The sequence below is a fragment of the Oncorhynchus clarkii genome, chromosome 10, assembly GCF_045791955.1.
Source record: "Oncorhynchus clarkii lewisi isolate Uvic-CL-2024 chromosome 10, UVic_Ocla_1.0, whole genome shotgun sequence".
In the NCBI taxonomy this organism is placed as follows: domain Eukaryota; kingdom Metazoa; phylum Chordata; class Actinopteri; order Salmoniformes; family Salmonidae; genus Oncorhynchus; species Oncorhynchus clarkii.
Window position 1 is genome coordinate 32,063,832 of NC_092156.1, and position 27,634 is coordinate 32,091,465.

Genomic DNA, 27,634 nt, shown 5'->3' on the forward strand with positions numbered 1-27,634 from the left:
CTGGGATGGGTGGGTTTGTTTTATAGGCCAGTTTACTGCTGCATATCTGGTATGTCCACAGGGAAATAAAACACCAAGCAGAGTTCATATCCACACCACCATACCATGATGGACACGCACAGACAGGTTCATGCACTCACACAATCATACACGCATACATACATATACTGTACACGTGCAAATGTATCATTCTCTGACTCTCTGACCCCCTCTCTCCAGGTCCCTCCTTCTACCTCTTCTGTTTTCTCTGAACAGTCTGTTTTTGTATTTGTTTAACATCAGGGTAGGGTGGGTTCTGAGAGGACTTGGGTGGACTAAGGCTCTGAGGGATCCAAGCTCTGTGTTTGGCCAAGGGGCTAGCTTAATTCTCCCTAAGATGACTTCTGTTAATGATTGGCTGGCCGTCTGCACTGCAGCACATCATCCCTGCACACACTGTGTTCTTAACATCCAGGCTCACACACAGTAAGCCAACCAACATGCATGGACGAACGCACACACACTACAAGGAGGGGTCAAGGAAAGGTTCTCTTTGTGTCCCTGTCCTGATGAATGGACCTTAATCCTCTGTCACCACTCAGACCACTGCTGGAGGGAAATCCTGGCCACAAATAGAGAATGTCCTTTGTGAAGAGAGGACAGGTGCTTATTTAAACGAACAAGGAAAAGTACCTGGTAGTAGATAAGAGCAGGATAGGTATGTATGGTTTCCATGGTAACACCATCATTTGACTCACCTCAGTAAACTACTAGGACCAGAGAGCCTTGTCATTAGCCCCAGTCTCTGTTCACCCCATGCTACCCACTAGGCTACATTATATTGAGCTTTTCTGAAACTGTGTCGGAATCACATCTACACTGTCTGTTTCCAATCCTCAGTCATTTCTGTGAAATGACTGTTTTTCTGACGATCCCCTTTACTGTCAACAAATGGGGGTAAAACACAAATATACAGTACTGGGGTGGCGTGTGTGTGTGTGTGTGTGTGAGGGTAGTGATGGGTTGGGGGTTTCATGAGTCTTGTGTAATATTGCCACAGGTATGTGATGAATGCTATGAAGCTGGTAGACACTGTGCATGCGTGAGTGAGTGAGTGCGCCGCGCTTGGCCACTATGACTGTGTGAAGATACAGCATACAGGAGAGCACCAGGGTAAGTTAACAGGCTGTCCAATGGCTGCTGATTTGCTATGATGGTGGACTGCATGCAGTGCATGCTGCATGCTGTGTGTGTAAGAGGACTGAGCAGAGCTGTAATTCTTTGCAGAGACAAAGTCCAGAGAAAACTGAGCATTATTTTAACCTTAACCCCCACAGTCCTCTGCTTAATCATGCTGTCCCAATTATTATTATTTTAACTCCTACTTCTCTGCTTTTCAACATCTTTCTTTCGTCCTTTAGAATGAACGGGCTCAGAGGGGTCACAATTTCCTCTCACCTAATTTTCCCCTCTACCACCTTGAGCAGCTGTTATAAATTAGGGTGGTAAAAAGTATTTATCGCGGTTATTAACAGTAGTTATTTTCCCTCTCTGCCGCGGCACAGAGGCGACTGTAGGCCAATAAACGTCAGTGGCGGAGTTAGTTACCCAGAGTTAAGAGTCATGATTTATAAAGTGGCGAGAGATGTGGGGGGGGTATCTATCACTGGACTTAGCTCAGCTCTCTGGTCCCCCACTAAACCTATCAACAGTATACCCACAGTCACCAGCTCCCTCAGCTGCACAGCGACCATGTTGAATTATTGAGGGCGAGAGAGGGCGACTGTGACTGACATTTTTACTAATGAGTGATAGAGTGGTATTACTGGACTGGAGGGGGCCTATAAGAGCCAGTAGGAGCAACTTGAGAGACATCTCTTTCTCTTGTTATTTCTCTCGCCCTCTCTTTCAATCTCTTTCAGCCTTTTTTTTCTCTCTACACTTAACATTGTGTGTGTGAGAGACTTGAAGGGGTTTGATGACGACAAGGCCGGTCTGCTAGATCGCTTTGTGTTGAAAACGATCTGCGTTCCAGCCTTCTAATTCTCTCTCTCTCTCGCTCCCCCCCCCCCCCCCCCCCCCCCTTACACGGAGAGCATGAGCAACCTCAAGATGTTCTCCAGGCCTTTCATCAGGGCAGAGGAGAGAAGGATGGAGAGAGTGTAGCAGGGCTGTGGAAAAGGAAAGGAGGGCTTATTGAAGGGCAGACATCCTGTCTTGTACCAACATGGGCCACAACAGTCACGTCCTCCATCGTTACACAGTAACACACCCTGTCCTTGCTTCATGATTTTATCCCCTTCTTCCTCCACATTTCCTTTGCTCTCTCTCCCTCCAACTCTCTCTTACTCTCTCCCCCCTCTCTCTCCCTCTCTACTCTTTACTGAGATGGAAACAGGTAGCTCTTTATTGTAGGGTGTGTGGGTGTTTTTCCACCCGTGACATAGAGGTAGTGAAGGCGGATATTATTATTTTGTCTCTGAAGGGCGAACACAACAACATTGGAGAGTGGTGAAAGATCAACATCTCTAAAGCTGTGTGACGTAGCCAAACAGCACCACAGGGTAGCCCTCCACACACACACGTTTTTACACAGTCTCCATTTGTTTTAGTTTGGCAGCAGAGGCTTGATGCCTAGGAGACTGGGGTGGAGGGGTAGTAGTGGTGGTTCCATAAAAGCCAGGGCAAGCTAAGGGCCTATGCAGGTGAAGTAGCTGTTTTCAAGTCTTTGCTTAAACCAAAAGGGCTGGCTATTCTGTTCCATTCCAGACAGTAATTCTTCTCATTCTTAATCTGATGAAGATTTATCCCTGGCCTCTGAACCTCCCCTTCGCTCATCCTCCATGTACCCCCCCCCCATATCCTCCCTGCCACCCCGCTTTGGTGTTTCTGTCTGGGCATAACAACTTTGACATGTAGCATGAAGTGGAAGAGCGGGTCATTTGAACCAACTGGGTTTGAAGTTGTGTGTATTGGAGCCACTCTATCTATGCTGCGTTCAGCCTGTCAACAGTGGTGTACATGGGATGGTTGGGAGGGAGTTGGGGTTTGTATTTATGCTTCTCTTTATTTGACTAAATGTTTATTTACAAAAGTAAAACAAATCCTGCCATCATTATTCATGTGTAGCTGTTTTATGTGCTGTGTGTGGGGAGGAAATGTTTTTTTTTTCCTGATCAAAGTAGCAGTGTGAAGTTACCAGTGTTTAATGGAGAAGGCATCAGACCAACAATTTCTACCAGTATGTGTTTCATGTGCAACCAGAGGAAAAAACTCTAGACCACCTTTACTCTACACACAGAAACGCATACAAAGCTCTCCCTCACCCTCCATTTGGAAAATCTGACAATAATTCTATCCTCCTGATTCTTGCTTACAAGCAGAACCTAAGGCAGGAAGTACCAGTGACTTGCTCAATACGGAAGTGGTCTCATGACGCAGATGTTAACCTACTGGACTGTTTTACTAGCACAGACTGAAATATGTTCCGGGATTCATCTGATGGCATTAAGGAGTATACCATCTCAGTCACCGGCTTCATCAATAAGTACATCGACTACGTCATCCCCACTGCGATGGTATGTACATATCCCAACCAGAAGCCATGGATTACAGGCAACATCTGCATCGAGCTAAAGGCTAGAGCTGCCGCTTTCAAGGAGCGGGAAACTAATCCGGGCGCTTATAAGAAATCCCACTATGCCCTCAGATGAACCATCAACCAGGCAAAGCGTCAATACAGGATTAAGATTGAATTCTACTGCACCGGCTCTGACACTCGCCAGATGTGGTAGGGCTTGCAAACTATTACGGACTACAAAGGGAAGCCCAGCCGCGAGCTGTCCAGTTAAACGAGCCGACCAGATGAGCTGAATGATTTACGTGCACTTCAAGGCAAGCAACACTGAAGCATGCATGAGAGCACCAGCTATTACAGATGACTGTGATATCATGCTTTCCGTAGCCGATGTAAGACCTTTAAACAGGTCAACATCCACAAGGCTGCAGGGCCAGACGGATTACCAGGATGTGTACTCCAAGTATGCGCTGACCAACTGGTCTTCACTGACATTTTCAACCTCTCCTTGACAGAGTCTGTAATACCTAAATGTTTCAAGCAGACCACTATAGTCCCTGTTCCCAAGAACACAGAGGTAACCTGCCTAAATGACTACCGACCCGTAGCACTCATGTCTGTAGCTATAAAGTGCTTTGAAAGGACTGTTATGGCTCACATCAACACCATCATCCCAGAAACCCTAGACCCAACTCCAATTTGTGTAATGCCCCAACAGATCCACAGATGATGCAATCTCTATTGCACTCCACACTGCCCTTTCCCACCTGGACAAAAGGAACACCTATGTGAAAATGCTATTCATTGACTACAGCTCAGAGTTCAACACCATAGTGCCCTCAAAGCTCATCACTAAGCTATGGACCTTGGGACTAAACACCTCCCTCTGCAACTGGATCCTATACTTCCTGATGGGCCGCCTCCCGGTAGTAAGGGTAGGCAACAACATGTCAAGAAGATGATCGTGGACTACAGGAAAAGGAGGACACCACCATTCTCATAGACGGGGTTGTAGTGGAACAGGTTGAGAGCTTTAGGTTCCATGGTGTCCACATCACCAACAAACTATCACTCCAAGACAGTTGTGAAGAGGGCATGACAAAGCCTATTCCCCCTCAGGAGACTGAAAAGATTTGTCAATGGTCCTCAGATCCTTAAGTTCTACAGCTCCACCATCAAGAGCTTCCTGACCGATTGCATCACCGCCTGGTATGTCAACTGCTCGGCCTCTGACCGCAAGGCTCTACAGAGGGTAGTGCATATGGCCCAGTACATCACTAGGGTCAAGCTTCCTGCCATCCATGACTTCTATATTAGGCGGTGTCAGAGGAAGGCCCTAAAAAATTGGCAAAGACTCCAGTCACCGTAGTCGTAGACTGTTCTCTCTGCTACCGCACGGCAAGTGCTAACGGAGCGCCAAGTCTAGGTCCAAAAGGCTTCTTATGAGCTTCCACCCCCATGCCATAAGACTGCTCAACAGCTAATCAAATGGCTACCCAGACTATTTGCGTTGACCATCCCCCCATTTTTTTTGTTATGCCGCTGCTACTCTTATCTATGCATAGTCACTTTACCCCTACCTACTTGTGCATATTAGCTCAATTACCTTGACTAACCTGTGCCCCCGCACATTGACTCTACCAGTACCCCCTGTATACAGCCTCGTTATTGTGCTCTTAGTTTTACAAAATTTTGTTCATTTTGTAAACATTTTCTTAACTCTTATTTTTCTTAACTGCATTGTTAGTTAAGGGCTGGTAAGTAAGCATTTCATGGTAAGGTATTTGGTATTCTGTTTTGATTTGAACAATCACACATCTAGATACTAGTGCAAATTCACCAGAACAGAACACACCTGGTAATTTACCACATTTTCTCTCTCTCCCTGTTGCTTTCATCTCTTTCGCTATCACTCTCTATCTCTCTCAAATTCATCGCTCCTTTTTTTCCCTCTTTCTCTCTCTCCTCGTATTCCTCTCTCATCCTCCCTTCTCATTCCCTAGAGGAAGCATTCTCCACCAAACACCGGAGTCTGGAGCTTGAGAGGGAGTCGTTAACAGAGCAGCAGAAAGAATGCACTGCCAAACGGTAAGTGTCAACCTGTAATTAAAGTATATCTTTTTACACACACACGCTCCCAGTTCGTTCACCGTGCCATCTGCTAGAAATTACCCAAGCCCCACAGAATGGCGTGTTCTAATATGCTGTCAATGGTTCTAAATGCTGTGGGGAGATTACAGCCTGCTTACCAAGAGGGGATGTTGGCTTAGCGCTGCCTATTTGTGTTTTTAGCCTGAGCGAGAGTAAGCAGATTGCGTCAAATACCAGTCTGATGCCTTTGCCTGCAGGGGTGCACACTGTGTCGACCCTGTATATACACAGTTTGGTTGTCTGGCTACCTGGCAGTGATGGGACCAGAACAGGAGTAAAAGCACAATGCTACAGAATAAACACTAGCTGGCTGGGCAGCATGAAAAGATACCCACCAATGCATCATGTAAACAAGGAAATTGACTTTGACTGGAAAAATGTGTATGTATGGTTCAATAGGTGGACAAAAGTGTTTGTTAGAGAGAGTTGCTGAGTTCATGTAATAAGCAGGTTCCTGGAAGTGTGTCTGTCTGTGGTGGTTTGGGTTTAAATGGGGGATTAGAGGGTCTTGCATATGGAACAGTTAAGACAAAGTCTGCTGTACTGAGATGGGAGGTTTCTAGGAAGCATCTGTATCTTCTGAGTCGGCAGGCAGGGACGCACAGAGGCAGGCAGGCAGGCAGGGACGCACGCACGGAGGCAGGCAGGCAGGCAGGCAGGCAGGCAGGCAGGCAGGCAGGCAGGCACGCACGGAGGCAGGCAGGGACGCACGGAGGCAGGCAGGGACGCACGGAGGCAGGCAGGGACGCACGGAGGCAGGCAGGGACGCACGGAGGCAGGCAGGCAGGCAGGGACGCACGGAGGCAGGCAGGGACGCACGGAGGCAGGCAGGGACGCACGGACGCAGGCAGGCAGGGACGCACGGACGCAGGCAGGCAGGGACGCACGGACGCAGGCAGGCAGGGACGCACGGACGCAGGCAGGCAGGGACGCACGGACGCAGGCAGGCAGGGACGCACGGACGCAGGCAGGCAGGGACGCACGGACGCAGGCAGGCAGGGACGCACGGACGCAGGCAGGCAGGGACGCACGGACGCAGGCAGGCAGGGACGCACGGACGCAGGCAGGCAGGGACGCACGGACGCAGGCAGGCAGGGACGCACGGACGCAGGCAGGCAGGGACGCACGGACGCAGGCAGGCAGGGGCGCACGGAGGCAGGCAGGCAGGGGCGCACGGAGGCAGGCAGGCAGGGGCGCACGGAGGCAGGCAGGCAGGGGCGCACGGAGGCAGGCAGGCAGGGGCGCACGGAGGCAGGCAGGCAGGGGCGCACGGAGGGAGGCAGGCAGGGAGGCACGGCAAGCAGGCAGGCACAGCAGGGAGGGAGGCAGGGCAGGGAGGCGCGGCAGGCAGGATGGGGGGAGGAGTACATGTGAAAGATAAGGATCTTTCACAAGGCCATTTCACATCCAATTATCATTTTCTCCCCAACACCTTTTCATGTGTCTGAAATGATGGCCCATTACCCACAAAACTGTACTCCCCCAGTGCTGGGACATACAGTACTGTACAGACTCACACTTATACAGTACTGTGCACGCACATTCTCTCTCTCACTCACTTACATACTTCTGACTTCTCAGACTGCTCTGAAGTCAGACTCCAGTAGCTGTCAAGTGGTGGACATGAGAAAACAAACATGATTCCAGATGTTTTATCTTTCTCACCTAGGCAAGTCAGGTTTGTGAGTTACCCTCCCTGCCAAATCCGGTAATGTGGAGGTGGAGAAGGGGGTAGTTTGGAAGTTATGATAATTGAGTTGCTCTTACAATTACTGTGGAAATGATTCAGGGCAGAGCCATTAGGTCTCTCTCATCCAGGCCTGGGCCAAGTCAAACACAACCCTGCTATTCTCCTCTTCAACCTCAGGCTCATATCAACGCACCGCCACCCCTCATTACTAACGATCACCATAGCTACCCTCCATCCGTCCCTCACCCCACCTCCCTATCCCCCTACATACACCCCTTATTCCCTTTCTCTACAGCTGAGATGTCAGATCTCGCCTCACATCTCTCCCCATCACCACTTTGGTTATTTTTCCCCCACCTATTATATGTATATATTAATGTACCGTACCTTCCCTCTGTCTTTCTCCTCTTCCTCACCTCCTCATCTATCTATTCCACCCATTTTCCTTTCCTCCTTTCTATCCTCCTGCCTCTTTGTCCCTGTCTATTTGACCCAGTCTCTTGTCCTCTCCATCCCCGGTCCTCCCTCTGTTCTCTTCCTCCTCTGTTATTGTCCTTTTTGTGTCGGTCAGGGCAGTGAGTCATGAAGTGGTTGTGTGTGTTACTGTCTCTGTGCCTGTCCCCCCAGGGAGCTGTTCCTCAAGTCCAATGCTCAGCTCACCTTCCGCTGTCGTCAGCTCCTCTCTGAGCTGTCCTACATCTACCCCATCGACTTGGTCACCACGGCCGTGAGTAACCTCCTCCTGAGTAACGCACGCAGAGCTGTGACAGAGCTGAATGGCTTAAATAATCAGTGGTCATTACAATTTCTAAGGAGAGTGCCCTCTTTGCTCTCCGAGCTTTTCCCTTCCCCTCACGCTACAATTTCTCTCTTGCTCTGAATATGGTATTTTTGGTTCTTGGATTCTCATCCTCATAAAACTCTTGTTTAATTGTCCTACAGGCTAATCAGTCCGATTATGTCATCTGTGGAGTGAAGCTGCCCAACTCGGAGGATTTCCAAGGTAACCTATCTATTTCACCAGGAAATGGAGGGGTTTGGAGTGACAGAGACGTGCATAACACGGGGCTCATTTGTTTCCTTTTATTGAAGGTTCAAACTTCTGACCCTGTAGTAGGGACACTACGTTTTGTGACCCAAATGGCACTATTCCCTATAGTGCACTACAACAGTACAATATCTGCTCTAAGGTTCAATGACAAGTGTTTCAGAAGTTGCAGCTGATGGAGGAAACTGTGTGACTTTAGTGGCTGAGGCAGCTGTGTTTGTATGGGCTAGATCAGTGGTCAAGATCACTTTCTGAGTCAAAATGCAAGCCGAGATCTAACGCTCACATTTTTGGGGAACATGATTTAAAAAATGTAAGCATATGCAACATTAACCTATTAAAAACAGTACTGTAGCAATGGGGTTTGTTCAGGAGACTAGAGGCCCAATACATTATCACTGCATATTGCATTTGCTTTAATTGCCCTGCCAAAGCATTGTTCTTCTCAGACCAGTTGTTTTAGCTAGGCTGTATGATCACACTGGTAATAGATCAGTTGTTGTATTACTTGTGAGGCACAGCTGAGTGAGGATACATTTGAATAATTTTGTCTTTTTACCTGACTGGTGGTGCTTGCATCTGATGGCCAGTCTCAGCAGAGGGAGAGAGCAGCAGACTCAGAGTTTGCCTCTCAACGTCCCTCCATTCTCCCTTTCCGCCACTGAACAAAAAAGGGACATCGTCTTGTGCCTCATGCACAAGTTCGTTGTTACTCCTATGACCAGAGAAAGTGAAATATTAAAAAAGAGCCAAGCCGCTAATAATAACAAAGCAAGCCTATCGATACAATTTCCTATTAATTTATTTCAGCTGCGGTGCTGGTTGTAGCACAAGTGGAAGTAGGGAGAACGCACAAGTGTTGAATAAAAAGTGTTGACAGTCCTGAGTAAAAATGTAAACATGAACACGCTCTTAAAAACAGCAGCTCTTTGCTGTATTCATTGATAGTCTCTCTCTAGTCATGGTTTTAACCGTTTTGAAATCTCATAGTAACAACTTTGCTGTGCACTTTCATCGCTTTCTTTCATCGCCTGCAGACATAGTAATTTGAGCCATCTGATTGGCCATCGATAGGCCTATAGCTGCTTTGATTTTATGACTGTGCTTTGTACCGTATTTGACTATTTACCGGTATTGATGCACGGACCTGTTTTGGGTTTTTACTTGACCTTCTATAACGGTATTTGAATGTTTGGTTTGTTAAATGTGATACATGTGACGTAATATCTATTTTTACAGTTTAGTCCGCTACTTGAGTCCTCTCTTTCTCCATGCCGTTTTCCACACATACCTAGCCCTGCCCCCTGTCATTCAAGGAGCGCATTTGTTCTTCCTCGACCACAAGACACTTGCGTTCAGCCTGCATGGTCAACGCAGCACATGCGTTTCACTTTGCTATAAATCCACTAGTGTTCTATAATTACACTATTATGCACATTTGTTAAAAAATAAGGCCTAGATTTGTTGTTGTTTGTATCGTGCAGCCCTACGTGGCAGAGTGGAAATGATCTCAAATGAATACAGGAAATGCAGAAATTGATGAAAATGCTCAAAATGAGTTTTGGTTGAATTTGAATTAAACAGTATAAAACAATCAGAATGTAGAAAGTCACATTGAAATCACTTAGAATATATTTGTTGGCACCCTAGTGTCATGCACTACTCATAAAGCAAATGTACAACTTTTATTATTCAATAACATAAAATACAGTAAAATACCTTGCAAAATGTGTAAAATACTGTGATATGATATTTTGCCAATATCGCCCAGCCCTACTTGATTTGCTCTCGGGCCTGCTGGGAGAGTATCTTGGCAGCGGAGTTTGTACCTTCAGACATGAAATGGTTCAAAATGGGAACACTTCACCTATCCGGCGTGCAGGGCAGCTGGATCTGGTGTACCTGTGCCAACAGCGCGAGACAAATAAAAAATAAATGGGAAAGCCAGGCTTTATCTGGCTTATTTTTTTTTTTGCAGAAATATTTGGCGATCGACAAGGAATCGCTTGGAGATAGCGATCGACCGGTTGGTGACCACTGGGCTAGATGAAATACTCTGATAGAAAGTCCAGGTACTAACACAGGAAAGGTTTCAACATACTTCTTGGAATCAACCTTTAGTCAATGGAAGCTGGTCCATGGTCAACAAAGTGCTCCCCATCATCCAAGAATGTGGAAATTGCATCCTGCCTATTTGACCTCTGGAATCTGTGATTTCTGCTGCCAATATACTCTATAAGGACCAGAGAGTGAATGGGGTTTTCTCGTTTGGGGAAAAAGTCTGTCCTCTGTCCTCTCTCCTCTGATACCCAGAAACCGATACATTCTTGAAGGGTGTCAGTTAGTTAGTAGGCAAACAGAATAAGATCCCCTCCTCGAACTCCTCCCTTTGGCGCAGAAGGACAAGTTTATCCTACCGCCGAAGTGTTTTGAAATCTGCCTTTGTGTCAGAGGAGAAAAACATGCACACGTTTAAAAACAATATGCTACTTAGTCTTAGTTCTAAAATGTATTGCGCAGCTTACACAATATTGTTTTGATCACTTTACATTTATTTTGGCATCTACCCCTGTAAATGTAATTTGCCTAATGACACGCGAGTGGAGAAGGACCGTCTCATTTCAAATGAGCACATTTCCATCAACATTCACTATCCTCGATTAACTTTAATCTTTTTCAAAAGGAGGCGAGAGGATGAAGGAGAGAGGACGCAGTAGCAAATCTAATTGATAAAAGGCGAAGGAGTGAGTGGTGAGATCCATGGTAACTGGAGGTAGTGTGTAGGGATGAGACTGCTTCCTGTTTCAGTCACAGTTTCTCTCTTTACATACTCCTCTGCTGGACTCATACTCCTCTACTCCTCTACTGGACTGTTAGTTCATATCTCCACTTCTTATTTATACAGCATAGTATTATCTGCAAAATATGTCGGAAGTCTGCCTCATTTACTGTGGACAGCAGATGAGGATTGTGTGTGTGCGCGTCTTTACACGGCAGAGGTCTGGATGATGATTCAAGAGTGGTTTACATTTCCTCCATGTCACACCTATGTGTGTTGTGGAAAGTCAGATTTGCTATCCCTGCTCATCCTTGGATGCAGCAGCCTCCTCCCTCCCCCCTAGCCTCGTCCGATCCATTGTGATCCATCGAGATCAGGATGGCTCATACGAGGCGATCTACCGCCACTCCAACCGCAAAACCCGGTGTGAGCATGCACCCCCTCTATCCCCGTGCTGACGTGACGGCTCGTCGTTTGTGTCTGCAGCGTTGAGTGGCTTCCCATCCCCTGTGGAGGTGTGCGGCTGCTTCGCGCTTCGGGGGTGGTGTAAATCTAGTGAGTAAACCACGTAGCATGTGGTGTGAGAGTGTACTAGGAGACTGAGGGCTACAAGAGGCGTCCTAACACACTCACAACCCCCCTCCCACCTGTCTTGTCCTCCCTTCCCTCTCATGTGGATGTGGAGCATGTGGTGTGACTGTGTTGTAGAACAGCGAGTGAGATGGACCGAGGCCTACAGGAGGTGAGAAAGAGGGACTGCCTGGCCACACATCCTGTCTAACCACCTTAACCATAACAGCTATACAGCACCCCACTTCCCTGACCCTACCTCATCATGTAGGCCTGACCTTTGACCCTCTGATTTCTGTGTGGCCCTCCCTGGGAGGAGGGCCTGCCCAGTGTTAAGCTGACCATGTCCAGAACTGTGTGGCTGTTGGGTGACATACAGGGGACGGCTGTGGTAGATTAGTGACCCACCGGTGTCAGGGCTGCACAGCATGTGGAGACTGAGGGGAGAAGGTAGAAGGGTGATGCTGGAAGAGACAGGGGACAAGAAATGGGAGAGTGGAGATGGGAGAGGCTGGATAAGGGTAAGGTAGAGAATAGAGGGTGTTGGTTAGAGGAGACAGGGGAGAGGCTGGAGGAGATATAAGAGGGGAGAGGAGAGATGCTGCCAAGGAGAAGGGGGTCATAGGGTGGAAACAAGTGCCCCCCCCCAGTGCTTTCTCTCTCTGAGGTGACAAAATCTTCCCTGTCATCTGAGGCTACCTACCTGTAGTTCTTCAGTGTCCCCAGTACATGTCAGTTAAACTTATGTTCCCTTTATCTGACATTCATGTTGGATAGAACTAGTTTTATGGGGCAATATGTGAAAATATTGGCAGTCTAAGAGATAGTCAGCTCCATGGCCTCGGCGCTGGTGTCAGAGGTGCTGCAGACTCAATAATGATATAATACAGGGTCTTGTAGATATGCACCAACACACCATATTTAGCCCTACTAGTCTGAGATTCACGAAGGCAGCAGTCTGTTATTCTAAACATTTAAGACAAAAGCACTATGATTTGGGAATTTGGAAAGCATCAGCTTTTCTCCTGGAGCGATGTCCTTCTGCTCTACTGTTGTGAACTTGAAACAACTTAATGTGGTGTCAAAGAAAGCAGCTCCAGGCGGCAGGCCTGTTTTCTAGTCAGAAATGTTGATGAAACATCACATTTTCCCCTAAAATATAATTGTGCTTTTCATGTACATTTCTGAAGTATATGAGGTATTTTGAAGTAAATTAGGTACAGTATTCTACAGCAGTTGAAGTTTTCATGTGTGTTGCGTCACCAAAAACACACTGTCATTTTCAAAACACTTTGCCCACATAAATGACAGCTTTTTATCCGTGTGATTACTTACCAAAGTGTTTTCCATTTTGTGATGCCTTTATTTTGTGTTTGCATTCTGAGGATAGAAACTGAAATTATGTTAGCCCTTCGTGATTTGATCTTTCATTTCAATATGATTAATTTATATGAAACGTATATCAAATGCATTAGTATTGCAGTCACAGCATTCCTGACCTCTTGCTTTGAAGGGAAGCTTTGAAGAAAAGATGAAACACTGAGACTGTTTAGATAGTTGTTGCCATTTTGACCAGCTTCAGTTTCTAGTCTTAGCATTATAGTGTGTTGGAGTAATAAACCATTAAAACACAGCCATTGAAGTGATTAACAGGCATGGTGTTTCAAATCAGATCCAATTAAACAGTTTTTCATTCAAACCCTCTGCTACCATTTCACAGTAAAACTTTCAAACAGAAATTTAATGACCTCGATTTTGTTTTTTCCCTACAGCGAAGGATGATGGGAGCGTGGCGGTTGCCCTGGGTTACACGGCCCACCTGGTGCTGATGATCAGCTGCTTCTTGCAGATCCCTCTTAGATATCCTGTCATCCACAAGGGTTCCCGCTCCTCCATCAAGGACACCATCACAGACAAGCTCAGCGAGAAGGAGAGAGAGTAAGCAACCTACAACAGCCTTCAATATTTCATTATTTATGTTGAACATTTGAATTATTAAGTATTCAAAGTGCATTTTCCATTCATTAACAGTTCCAATGTTTAAATGTTACACATTTATTTTATTTTATTATATAGTTGACAAAAGTGACAAACTAGGAGTATGGAGGGTATTGATCCTGCTCATAAGAAAGTGCCAATGGCAGAAAGGGGCCAAATGTGGACAATAGCTAATCCTACTGTAGCCAGTTGATGGATGCCAAGGATTCCTAGTACCCAACAATTTTGCAGTTGAGTAGAGATAAACTCTAAACGACTGGAGAGCTCATTGTGATCCTGGTCATAAAGGGACTTATGTACTGTAGGTGCTAAATGAGGACAGCGTGTACTCTCCTCTCCATATGTATTTGGAGAGTAAACGTAAATATTTATATTTGAGAATGTTTTATATTAGGCAACAGTACAGGATGCCAGCTCTTATTTTAGGGTATTTTCATACATATCTCTTTTACCATTTAGTAATGATAGCACTTTATGTATCTAGTCCCCCCATTTTGACCATTTCACTCATACTGTATTAAAGTAGTCAAAGGATTAGTACCTAATATACTACATGCTAACCTCCCCTGTTATTGGTAATGGTGAGAGGTTAGCCTATTGTTGAAGTCTCTAACCTTCTCATTCAATATTATTCATGATTAATTTGTGTTTTTTCTTAATCGTGGCATTATCATGATTCATTTTGAAGTGTTCATAAACATCTTATCTACTCACTTAGAAATAAAATTACTCCAGTCACCATTCAGTTACTATTGGGCAAAACATAACACAAAACACAACCAAAACAAACTACAAATGCATCCAACAAGTTTGTAGAGTCAGAAGCTTGACGTAATCATTCCGTGCAAGTAGTAAACTTTTGACTTTGGACAGCTAAGCCTTATGTTATACAGCATGTCAAATGATGTCAGGTTCACTCACAGGTCTTTTTTTACAATCCTCTTTTCCAATGCCGCAACCACTGTTTTGAACGTTCCTTTGTCGTTTCATATAAAAACCCAGACAGTAGACAGTACTATTTTTCATAATGATGAAGCACATTGTTGAAGATTCCTGTTTTGCTCACCTTGGCCTGTGCCTTTATCTTTGTACCCCAGGGGCTAAGCTAGGCACCGTTCTACCCACACTGTATTTAGACAAATTTACCTGAATGGAGAGAGGTATTTAAGAAGTACGGATATGTTGGATAATATTGTTGCCATGGACACAAGGAAAGGATAACACTCTTGGGGCCTTGCCTCTGGGCTGTACCTGCCTGCTTGTTTAAATCCTGTTTAAATTGTACCGGGCACCACAATTACAGTAAGGACACTGTATTGAAATGATTATTTGTATCTGTTTGGATCCGGTAACTATGCATCAAGCTTCCAACAAAACTCCTGTTGCCTTGTGATAATTGCATGTTTGGGAATGCACACATATGCCGTCAGGTATGCAACTGTACATTCCTGTACATTCTGTGCACAGCCAGGCAAGACCCCCCTCGACCAGGGAAAAAAACCAATGGGCATCAAAATTAATAATACATCGGATAAAATTTAAAAAAATGAAAATAACAAGATGCTTTGAAAATAGGTATTATCAGACACTGTACTGTTGGGTAAAGTATACATGTGGGCACATTTGATCCCTTTGGTGCTATATTGATTAATTATAAATGTAAGTAAAGTGCCAACCGTCAAGAAATGAAAAAGCAACACAAAGTCTGTATTGCATCTTGCCACGCTACATAGTCATAGCCTGTCATCTCCGGTTCTGCACAGCTTGCTCAAATTAAACTGTTATTTGCTTGTAGCAGATGGAGATCACCAGCATTCGGTAGAAATACAATATTATATGGTGTGTCGTGTTCCCCTTACGAGGCTGTTTAGGTATAGGGGCTTATTGCCCCCCTCTTGTCTACACCAACACAGGCCTACTGTAAAAGGAGCAGCTGTGAGTCCCGGTAACCCCTAACCAATGCCTCATCGAACTCTTTTGACTGTTCTGGGCTTGAACTGAATAACCATGTAAGGATGAGATGTTCCCAGTGTGTTTATCTCCGTTTTTCTCTCATACTCTCTCACATGCACGTATGGATGCTGCTCATCATTGTTTTAGTCAGACACAGGGGAAGGCATGTAAATAAATTCATGCATTCCTCCACACACACATCCATATGTCATTTATTCAAACCCTTAAACGAAAACATGCACATGGTGAGAGTGTGCGGCCTAATCAGAGACAACTACAGCCAGTATCGGGCCATTTCTTCTTCTCCTCCTCTGAGTGTCATCATGGCAGCTGGAGGGGCTCACAGGGGGTCTCCACCACCCGTCACTCCAACCAGCTACTATTCCAGCGCCAGACACCTCATGGAAACTGACTCCTCCCTCCTGGACATGCTAAACACCTTCTTTGCCCGCTTTGAATTGTTTATTTCAATCTCTTTTTCCATTTTAAATTTAAATATACCTTCCGGCAACCCGTCTCAGCTAATGTGATACGGATCCTCTATTTTTAGACCTTATAGTTAGAACCTCCATCAGAAGCTAGCCATCAGATGCTAACCAGCTAATTAACTATCTAGTTACTGTTAGCCACTCCTAGCGGCTTTTACCTCTAGCTCAGACACCAGCTGCTTTTACCCCGGATAATACCCGCCAGCCTGTACAATGCCAGTCTGCACAGCGCGATATCAACCCTGAGCATATCAGGACTGCTTTTCTCCATCCTTACTCCAGACTACTCCATTACTGGACCATTATTCTAGATCCTTGCAGCTAGCTAGCTGCTACCGAGTAGCCCAGCCCCGAAGCTGACTTTGAACCAGGCCTGCTCAGCGGACCCTATGATCACTCAGCTACACAGCTGATGCCTCCCGGACTCTTCACTAACACGACTAGAAGCCACTACATCGCCGAATTCCTGCAGTAAGCTCTGGACCATTGCATCGGATCATCACTGCTAGCTAGCTGCTACCGAGTGGCTATAGTGGCTAACGCCCTTGTCCCGAAGCTAGCACCAGGTAGCCCTGAGCCAGGCGCATCTCCCGGCTTGCAAGCGATATTACTCCAGCTACATTACCTCTTTTGCCAGTTTGGCCTAGACCCTTTGTCGACATGGAGCCCTGCAGATCCATCACAACTGCCCGACGTAATTCCATCCGATGTGCCCTCAACCGGCCTTTGTCGGACGTAGATGAAGACGCTTCTGCTTGCCCCGGCCTACTAACTCTATGAACGCAGTGTCTCCTGCTTGCTAGCGTGTATCGACTTCCCTGTTTCATCTATTGCTGTTCACTGGACCCTATGATCACCTGGCTACATAGCTGATGCCTGCTGGACTGTTCATTAATCACGGTACTCCATTTGGTTTGGTTTGTTTATCTGTCGCCCCAGCATCAAACTCAGGCCCTGTGTGTAGTTAACATCTATTTTCCAAGAGAGACCAGTTATCTCAATGAGAAAAAACCTGTATAAATAAAGGTAAAATATATATATTTTTTAAACTGACCCCCTCTGCCCATTCATCGCCATTTTACCTGTTGTTGTTATCTTAGCTGATTAGCTGTTGCTGTCTTACCCGTTGTCTTAGCTAGCTCTCCCAATCAACACCTGTGATCGCCTTATGTCTCTCTCTGTCAATATGCCATGTATACTGTTGTTTAGGGTAGTTATCATTGTTTTATTTTACTGTGGAGCACCTAGCCCCACTCAACATGCCTCAGATTCCTCCTTTGTCCCACCTCCCACACTTGGGGTGGCCTCACCTAGCATAACTAGTACCTCCAGAGATGCAACCTCTTATCGTCACTCAATGCCTAGGTTTACCTCCACTGTACCCGTACCCTTGTCTGTACATTATGCCCTGAATCTATTCTACCACGAAATCTGCTCCTTTTATTCTCTGTCCCCAACGCACTAGACAACCAGTTTTGATAGTCTTTAGCCGTAACCACATCCTACTCCTCCTCTGTTCCTCAGGTGATGTAGAGGTTAACCCAGGCCCTGTGTGTCCCCAGGCACTCTCATTTGTTGGCTTCTGTAACCGTAAAAGCCTTGGTTTCATGCATGTTAACATCAGAATCTTCCTCCCTAATTTTGTTTTACTCACTGCTTTAGCACACTCCGCCAACGCTGATGTTCTTGCCGTGTATAAATCCTGGCTTAGGAAGGCCACCAAAAAATCTGAGATTTCCATCGCCAACTGCAACATTTTCCGTCAAGATAGAACTGCCAAAGGGGGAGGTGTTGCAATCTACTGCAGAGAGAGCCTGAAAAGTTCTGTCATACTTTCCAGGTCTTTGCCCAAACAATTCTTGCTCTAATTTTAAAAATGAATCTCTCCAGAAATAAGTCTCTCACTGTTGCCGCCTGTTTTATACCCCCTCAGCTCCCAGCTGTTCCCTGGACACCATATGTGAATTGATTGCCCCCCATCTATCTTCAAAGTTCGTTCTGTTCGGTGACCTAAACTGGGATATGCTTAACACCCCGGCCGTTCTACAATCTAAGCTAGATGCCCTCAATCTCACACAAATCATCAAGGAACACACCAGGTACAACCCTAAATCCATAAACATGGGCACCCTCATAGACATTATCCTCACCAACTTGCCCTCCAAATAAACCTCTGCTGTTTTCAATCAGGATCTCAGCGATCACTGCCTCATTGCCTGCATCCGTTATGGGTCCGCGGTCAAACGACCACCCCTCATCACTGTCAAACGCTCCCTAATACACTTCTGCAAGCAGGCCTTTCTAATCGACTTGGCCCGGGTATCCTGGAAGGATATTGACATCATCTTGTCAGTTGAGGATGCCTGGTTGTTCTTTAAAGTAATTTCCTCACCGTCTTAAATAAGCATGCCCCTTTCAAAAAATGTAGAACTGAGAACAGATATAGCCATTGGTTCACTCCAAGCCTGACTGCCCTCAACCAGCACAAAAACATCCTGTGTAGTACTGCACTAGTATCAAATAGTCCCCGGGATATGCAACTTTTCAGAGAAGTCAGGAACCAATACACACAGTCAGTTAGGAAAGCAAAGGTTAGCTTTTTCAAACAGAAATTTGCATGCTGTCTCTCTAACTCCAAAAAGTTTTGGGACACTGTAAAGTCCATGGAGAATAAGAGCACCTCTTCCCAGCTGCCCATTGCACTGAGGCTAGGAAACACTGTCACCACCGATAAATCCATGACAATCGAGAATTTTACTAAGCATATCTCTACGGTTGGCCATGCTTTCCTCCTGGCTACCCCAACCCTGGCCAACAGCTCCGCACACCCCCACAGTTCTCCTTCACCCCCACAGTTCTCCTTCACCCAAATCCAGATAGTAGATGTTCTGAAAGAGCTGCTAAACCTGGACCCGTACAAATCAGCTGGTCTAGACAACCTGGACCCTTTCTTTCTAAAATTATCCGCCGCCATTGTTGCAACCCCTATTGCTAGTCTGTTCAACCTCCCTTTCGTATCGTCCGGGATTCCTAAAGATTGGAAAGCTACCGCGGTCATCCCCCTCTTCAAAGGGGAGACACGCTAAACCAAACTGTTACATACTTATATCCATCCTGCCCTGCCTTTCTAAAGTCTTCGAAAGGCAAGTTAACAAACAGATCAATGATCTTCTCCGCTGTGCAATCTGGTTTCCAAGCTAGTCACGGGTACGCCTCAGCCACGCTCAAGGTACTAAACAATATCTTAACCGCCATCGATTAAAGACAGTACTGTGCAGCCGTCTTCATCGACCTGGCCAAGGCTTTCGACTCTGTCAATCACCTTATTCTTATTGGCTGACTCAACAGCCTTGGTTTCTCAAATGACTACCTCGCCCGGTTCACCAACTACTTCTCAGACGGAGTTCAGTGTGTCAAATCGGAGGGCCTGTTGTCCGGACCTCTGGTAGTCTCTATGGGGGTGCCACAGGGTTCAATTCTCGGGCCGACTCTTTTCTCTGTATATATCAATGATGTCGCTCTTGCTGCGAGTGATTCCTTGATCCACCTCTGCAGACGACACCATTCTGTATACATCTGGCCCTTTTTTGGACACTGTGTTAACTAACCTCCAAACGAGCTTCAATGCCGTACAACACTCCTTCCGTGGCCTCCAACTGCTCTTAAACTCTAGTAAAACTAAATGCATGCTTCTCAAATGATTCCTGCCCGCACCCGCCTGCATCACTTCACTTCTCTGGACGCTTTTGACTTAGAATATGTGGACAACTACAAATACCTAGGAGTCTGGCTAGACAGCAAACTCTCCTTCCAGGCTCATATTAAGCATCTCCATTTCATAATTAAATCTAGAATCGGCTTCCTATTTCGCAACAAAGCATCCTTCGCTGACGCTGCCAAACATACCCTCGTAAAACTGACTATCCTACCGATCCTCAATTTTGGCAATGTCATTTACAAAATAGCCTCCATCACTCTACTCAGCAAACGGGATGCAGTCTATCAAAGTGCCACCCGTTTTGTAACCAAAGCCCCATATACCACCCACCACTGCGACCTGTATGCTCTCGTCAGCTGGCCCTCGCTACATATTCATCGCCACACCCACTGGCTCCTGGTCATCTATAAGTCTTTGCTAAGTAAAGCACCGCCTGATCTCAGCTCACTGGTCACCATAGCAGCACCCACCTGTAGCACTCGTTCCAGCAGGTATTCCTTCCAGTTTTCTGCTGCCAACGAACTGCAAAAATCTCTGAAGTTGGAGACTTATCTCCCTCACTAACTTTAAGCATCAGCTATCTGAGCAGCTTACCGATCGCTGCAGCTGTACATAGCCCATGTGTAAATAGCCCACTACCTACCTCATCCCCATATTGTTTTTTACTTTTTTGCTCTTTTGCACACCAGTATTTTTACTTGCACATCATCATCTGCACATCTATCACTTCAGTATTAATTTGCTAAATTGTAATTACTTCGCTACTATGGCATATTTATTGCCTTACTCCATTTGCACACACTGTGTATAGATTCTTCTAGTGTGTTGTTGACTGTACTTTTGTTTATCCTATGTTTAACTGTGTTGTTTTTTGTCGCACTGCTTTGCTTTATCTTGGCCAGGTCGCAGTTGTAAATGAGAACGTGTTCTCAACTGGCCTGCCTGGTTAAATAAAGGTGAAATAAAACAAATGAATCATTATGCTCAGGCCCTGAATGTGAACCTGTCACTCTGCAACTGGGTCCTGGTCTTCCTGACAGTCTGACCCCAAGTGGTGAAGGTAGGCAACAACCCATCTGCCGCTCTGATTCTCAACAAAGGGGCCCCACAAGGGTGCGTGCTCAGCCCCCTCTGGTGTTTCCTGTTCATCCATGACTGCATGGCCACGCACCTCTCCAACTCAGTCATTCAGGTTTGCTGATGACACAACAGTGGTAGCCCTGATTACCAACAATGATGAGACAGCATACAGGGAGGAGATGAGAGGCCTGGCAGAGTGGTGCGAGGGAACTAACCTTTCCCTCAACAAAACGAAGGAGCTGATCGTGGACTACAGGAGACCGTAGAGAGAGCATGTCCACATCGACAGGGTCAAAAGCTTGAAGTTCCTCGGCGTGCACATACATCACTGATAACCTCAAATGTACCCTTCATATAGATGTGATGTATGAAGGCTTCAGGAGGCTGATGAAACTACTCTAAGACCCTTATGAACTTCTACAGATGCACCATTGAGAGCGTCCTGTCGGGCTGTTTCACCGCCTGGTACGGCAATTGCACCGTCCGCAACCGCAGGGCTCTCCAGAGGGTGGTGCCTTCAGTCCAACGCATTATCGGGGTCACACAGCCTGTTCTCCAGGACATCTACAGCACCCGGTGTCAGAGGATGACCAAGAATATCATTAAGGACCTCTGCCACCCAAGCCACGTCCTGTTCGCCCCGTTACCAGGCGGAGACCGTACAGGTGCATCAAAGCTGAGAGACTGAGAAACAGTTTCTATCCCCAGGCCATCAGACTGTTAAACAGTCACCACTACCCTGCCTTGGACCTTAGTCATGGTTAGTAGCCGACTACCACCCGGTACTGTACCCTGCACTTTAGAGACTGAGGCCCTATGTACGTAGTCATTTAACACTAGTCACTTTAATAATGTTTACACTGTTTTACCCACTTTATATGTATATACTGTATTCTAGTAATGGTTCATCGTATAAAACTAGTCAACTACTGTCCATACTGTATACACCATTATATTACATGACCAAAAGTATGTGGACACCTGCTTCTTGGAACATTTCATTCCAAAATCATGGGCATTAATATGGAGTCGGTCCCCCCTTTGCTGCTATAACAGCCTCCACTCTTCTGGGAAGGCTTTCCACTAGATGTTGTAACATTGCTGTGGGGACTTGCTTCCATTCAAGTCGGGCACTGATGTTGGGCGGTTAGGCCTGGCTCGCAGTCAGCGTTCCAATTCATCCCAAAGGTGCTCAATTCATCCACCACTCACTATGCTTCTCTGGTCACCAGTTGGCACTTGTAATATGGGGTGGTGTGGGGCGTTCTTCTGTCTGTGTACTACTTTGTCTGAGTGGTGTGTTCCAGATGCCAGTGACGTCTTGGCAAAGCTTGGTCGCTATTAGATGGAGCTGAGTGTCCCCACTGTGGAGCTGTTGTTTGACTGACTGATTCTGTGGAGGCCAAACATCTCTTACATCGTACCCTGCCAGTCTAGTTAAAAATGTGAAAATTCCTCATGTTCATATTCCCAAGGAGCCAGCTTACTTTTTTTTTTAACACCACCTACAGTTCATCATATAGTAAGACAACTTTCCTATCCCTCGCTTAATACGTTTTTTTTGTGTGTTAACACGAGCCTAACAACCATTTAGGTTCTCTTGACTGTGCCAGACATATAGAAATGTTTGACCTGTAGAGCGAGGGCATTACTGTTATATTCCACTCCAGACCTGCCGTCTCAGATAATGACCGCCTTGGCTTTTATGTAGGTTGCCATTTAGCCACAGTAAGAGCAGGCAGACTGATGTACAGCTTGAACTAGTGCTCCCTCTACACCTGGGTAGAGAAGTCTCAGTCAGTGTGGAGTGAATGAATGGGGCCACATGGGGACTGGAGGGTGTATTTAGGAGAAAGGTGGTAAATGGCGATGACTCCACTTGGCTTGTTTGTGGGCAGTAATCCTACCTTGAACGCACCATTATTTGGAATCTCGGAAGCTTTCACCCTTCTAAAAATATTCTCAGAATGCAATGAGCTCTAACAATATGTTGCTCCCACATTTTACAGATCAGCAGCAGAGAGAACCCATCTCCAGCTCCATAGCTCCAGTGTGTCTGATTGAATGGGGGTGAATAGGGGAGATGCAATCCAGATGTCACCGGTATGATTGAGACCAGAGCCTGGCCGTTAAAAACCCAAGCGCTGCTTCATACATACACGTTACTAGGAATATTAAGGGAAAAACCCATTTTGTTGCCTAATTTTCTTCATGAAATGGAAGGCTGAAGAAAATAACCGCCTAAGTAGGGATTAACACATCAATGCGTGGCTCTAGTGTAGTGTATTTGGGGGAGGAAGTGCTCTATGTGACTGCCAGTGGATGGAGGGAAGGAGGCTAAGAGAGGGCCTTGGTTCGGCTGGACCTGCAAACTCAAAGGAAGGGGGTTATTGTTATGTGGCGTTCTGTTTCACGTCCCTTAACATGGACCATGTGGGACCAGGGGAAGGGCCGTCGACCCCCCCCCGCACCCCTATCAGGGTCACATAGCAGCCACGAGAGAGGGGAGAGGAGGGAGGGAGTAGAATAGTTGCTCAATGACAGGACACAGACTAGAGTCAGGCACATACTTTCACTTCTCTTTTTATCGTACAGTAACATTTGAGGACAATGGGAAATACTGTAATGGTCAAGTCAGTTGGATGTCCCACGGGAAAGGGAATGATTCTCTGGTGTGCCAGATGGCAGTTGTATAAGTGGTTGACTGGCCCTGCTACCCTGTAAAACCTCCCTGTAATCCCGTGAAGATGGGTTGAGAGTGGGCCAGTGAGACCAGGCTGATCCCCAGGGAGCTCCAGGCTTGCTTCCCCATATTCAGTGCTCCAATGCCTTGATGCCTCAGGCATCCACCAGATCTCTCCTCTACTCTGCCATCACTCTGTCAATTTCTCAACTCTATTACTTAGGATCCATTCATTCCCTGTTGCTTTGAGAAATTTCATTTATCACATGTGCCGAATACAACTGGTGTTGACTTTACAGTGAAATGCATGCTTATGAACCTTTACCAACGATGCGAAGTAAAACATTTTTTATTAAATTACTAACACGAGGAATAAAATACACGAGTGGAGCTACAGTTGAAGTCGGACGTTTTTATACACTTATGCTGGAGTCATTAAAACACATTTTTCAACCATTCTCCAAACCACTCTCCAAATGTTAACAAACTATAGTTTTGGCAAGTCGTTTAGGACATCTACTTTGTGCATGAAACAAGTCATTTTTCCAACAATTGGTTACAGACAGATTATTTCCCTTATTATTCACAGTATCACAATTCCAGTGGGTCAGAAGTTTACATATACTAAGTTGACTGTGCCTTTAAACAGCTTGGAAAATTCCAGATAATGTCATAATGGCTTTAGAAGCTTCCGATGGGCTAATTGACATAATTTGAGTCAATTGGAGGTGTACCTGTGGATGTATTTCAAGGACTACCTTCAAACTCAGTGCCTCTTTGCTTGACATCATAGGAAAATCAAAAGAAATCAGCCAAGACCTCAGAAAAAAATTGTAGACCTCCACAAGTCTGGTTCATCCTTGGGAGCAATTTCCAAATGCCTGAAGGTACCACGTTCATCTGTACAAACAATAGTATGCAAGTATAAACATCATGGGACCACACAGCCGTCATACCGCTCAGGAAGGAGACGCATTCTGCCTCCTAGAGATTAACCTACTTTGGTGCAAAAAGTGCAAATCAATCCCAGAACAGCAGCAAAGGACCTTGTGAAGATGCTGAAGGAAACAGGTACAAAAGTATCTATATCCACAGTAAACGAGTCCTATATCGACATAACCTGATAGGCCGCTCAGCAAGGAAGAAGCCACTGCTCCAAAACCGCCGTAAAAAAGCCAGACTACGGTTTGCAACTGTACATGGGGACAAAGATCGTACTTTTTGAAAAAATGTCCTCTGGTCTGATGATTAAAAAATAAATAGAACCGTTTAGCCATAATGACCATCGTTATGTTTGGAGGAAAAAGTGGGAGGCTTGCAAGCCAAAGAACACCATCCCAACCGTGAAGCACGGGTGGCAGCCTCATGTTGTGTGGGTGCTTTGCTGCAGGAGGGACTGGTGCACTTCACAAAATAGATGGCATCATGAGAAACGAAAATTATGTGGATATATTGAAGCAACATCTCAAGACATCAGTCAGGAAGTTAAAGCTTGGTCGCAAATGGGTCTTGCAAATGAACAATGACCCCAAGCATACTTCCAAAGTTGTGGCAAAAAATGGCTGAAGGACAACAAAGTCAAGGTATTGGAGTGTCCATCACAAAGCCCTGACCTCAATCCTATAGAAAATTTGTGGGCAGAACTGATAAAGCGTGTACGAGCAAGGAGGCCATCAAACCTGACTCAGTTACACCAGTTCTGTCAGGAGAATGGGCCAAAATTCACACAATTTATTTTGGGAAGCTTGTGGAAGGCTACCTGAAATGTTTGACCCAAGTTAAACAATTTAATGGCAGTGCTACAAAATACTAATTGAGTGTATGTAGGGAGTACCAGTGAAGATCAATGTGTAGAGGTACGAGGTATTAGAGGTAGATACTGTACGTGAAGGCAGGGTTAAGTGACTAGGCATCTGGATAGATGATCATAAGAGTAAAATGAAGAACAGAGTAGCAGCAGAAAAGTGTGTGTGTGTGTATATGTATATTTAGTGTATTTGTATGTGTGAGGGTTTTGTGTGGGAGTGACAGTGAATTGTAGTGAAGTGTGTCTATAAACTCCAGTGAGTGTGTAGGGTCAGTGCACGACAGAGTTAGTGCAGATAGTTTAACAGTCTCGTGGAGCCTGTTGCTCTGACGTTAATAATAAATTAAATACATAAGATGTTAATAATAAGCATCTGCCTTTAGTGCTGAGTGATTAGTACTTTTTGTGGTCGGTTCGGTTTCAGTTTGATTAAAAATAATAATAATCACCGATTTCGATAATAAAAAATTAAAAAACATTAAATGCACTATGCATTTTGTGAGTTGAATTATGTAACACAGAATAAAACAATTAATAAAAGTCCCATGATGGTAGTGACTGTCCATTACTGCTCATCACTTATTGACCATCATTTATTCACATTACTTTAATAAAATATTTCAGTTGTTGTGTATATTACATTTGCTTTATTTCATGACAATTATTTTATTCCAAGTTATCATCTCGTCTCTATAGAGCTGCTGTCTGACAAAATCACTATTTTAGTAGTAAATAATACATACTTTTATGACTGCTGAATAACAACTATCAATCACTTAGATCATGTATTTTCAGGTAGAGATAGCTCGGGAAGCAACAGCTGCTCTCTATATCACCTCTCTTCTGTAGCAGGTGAAAAGGAAACAGACTGGACAAGTAGATGTGCAATGGATTGTGGTCATTGTAGTTAATTACCACATTTTATGTGCTGAACTATGAAGAATATTGGCCTGTTGGAAACTACAACTCCCGACTACATCACTACACTAAACTACACTGTTTAGGCCGGATCGGATTTATTTCTAGAGAAACTGTGCGATGTGTGCATTGAGCTCACAGGAAAAAAACGGAACAAAATGGAAGTCAAATAATGTAACCGACATCAATTAGTTCTTTAAAACACGGAAAATAACGGAAAATAAAAAGTTATAGCTATGATCGTTCACTGAATGGAATGGTTCAGCTGGCTCAGTTAATCTGCGAATGATATTTTACACAGCTTTTTCATGGCTGGGTAACCGTTGGCCTGACTAGTATCGTCTTACTGCCAATAGCGGCATGGTCTCTCTCTCCATCTCTTTCTCTCCTCTCTCGCATGAAGACCTTGTGGTAGCAGTCAGCCGTACGGCCTGCGATGGCCCGCCACAAGATTGGGAACACAAATTCTAAATTCCTGTTCTCTGTCCGTTTCACTTCAGGTCAGCGTGCACTTAATGGACCGTTTTAAAAGGCTGCACATGGGAGGAAGTTTAGATACCCCATGATAAATAAAGAGGCGCTCCTTGGGAGGGAGAGGGAGCAGCTAGCTAGCCCCATAGAGAGCTGGCCAGACCCTGTCCTCTGGGTCCAGCTCTCTGGATCTAATTAAAAGAATGAGGGAGATGAAAGCAGAGGGAGAATGGAAGAAGAAAAAACACCACCGACAGACAGGCTGCTGCATTGTCTAAAAGCGTCTCTGTCTGATGATGAAAACAGACCAAACGACAGAGTGACCGAGCGGGCAATCGGATGGCACATCACTCAGGAGACACTTTTACAGCAGTGCTTTCGCTCCAAGATGCCGTTGCGGTTTGAGTTACCCCAGTTGTAAGCGGAGCAGTGTGGCAGTCATTAAAATAGCATTCACTGACAGATGCTCAATGTAATAATTTCTCCAATATTGGAAATTACAACTCCCTGTGATTTATATAGTAACCGGTGCCATTATCCGTGAAAGTTGCATGGTGGCAGGTGTTTTTTTAAAAGCAGGCCTCACATGATTTATGGTTCTGGTGTGTTTGAAATCGCACATTAAAGACATTCTAGGGAACTTCTGGGGATTTTTTGCCAGCCACGGATAGCTAAGTGTAAGTAATGGTTACGGGTGGCTAACTCCCAACTCCACTATGTGAAC

The 27,634-nt window shown here is 45.5% G+C and overlaps 1 protein-coding gene across 2 annotated transcripts in view; it reads left to right on the forward strand.

Annotated features, from left to right (window-relative positions):
- The window catches only part of LOC139418271 (UV radiation resistance-associated gene protein-like), a 133,844-nt gene that overhangs the window by 33,563 nt on the left and 72,647 nt on the right, over positions 1–27,634 (forward strand). Inside the window, exons 9-13 of one of the 2 annotated variants that reach the window (XM_071167604.1) lie at positions 5,560–5,644; positions 8,025–8,124; positions 8,340–8,400; positions 11,711–11,779; positions 13,567–13,732. In XM_071167604.1, coding sequence (XP_071023705.1) covers positions 5,560–5,644; positions 8,025–8,124; positions 8,340–8,400; positions 11,711–11,779; positions 13,567–13,732 — 481 coding nt within the window. The remainder of the gene's footprint in view (positions 1–5,559; positions 5,645–8,024; positions 8,125–8,339; positions 8,401–11,710; positions 11,780–13,566; positions 13,733–27,634) is intronic. The other variant, XM_071167605.1, reaches the window with a different exon arrangement.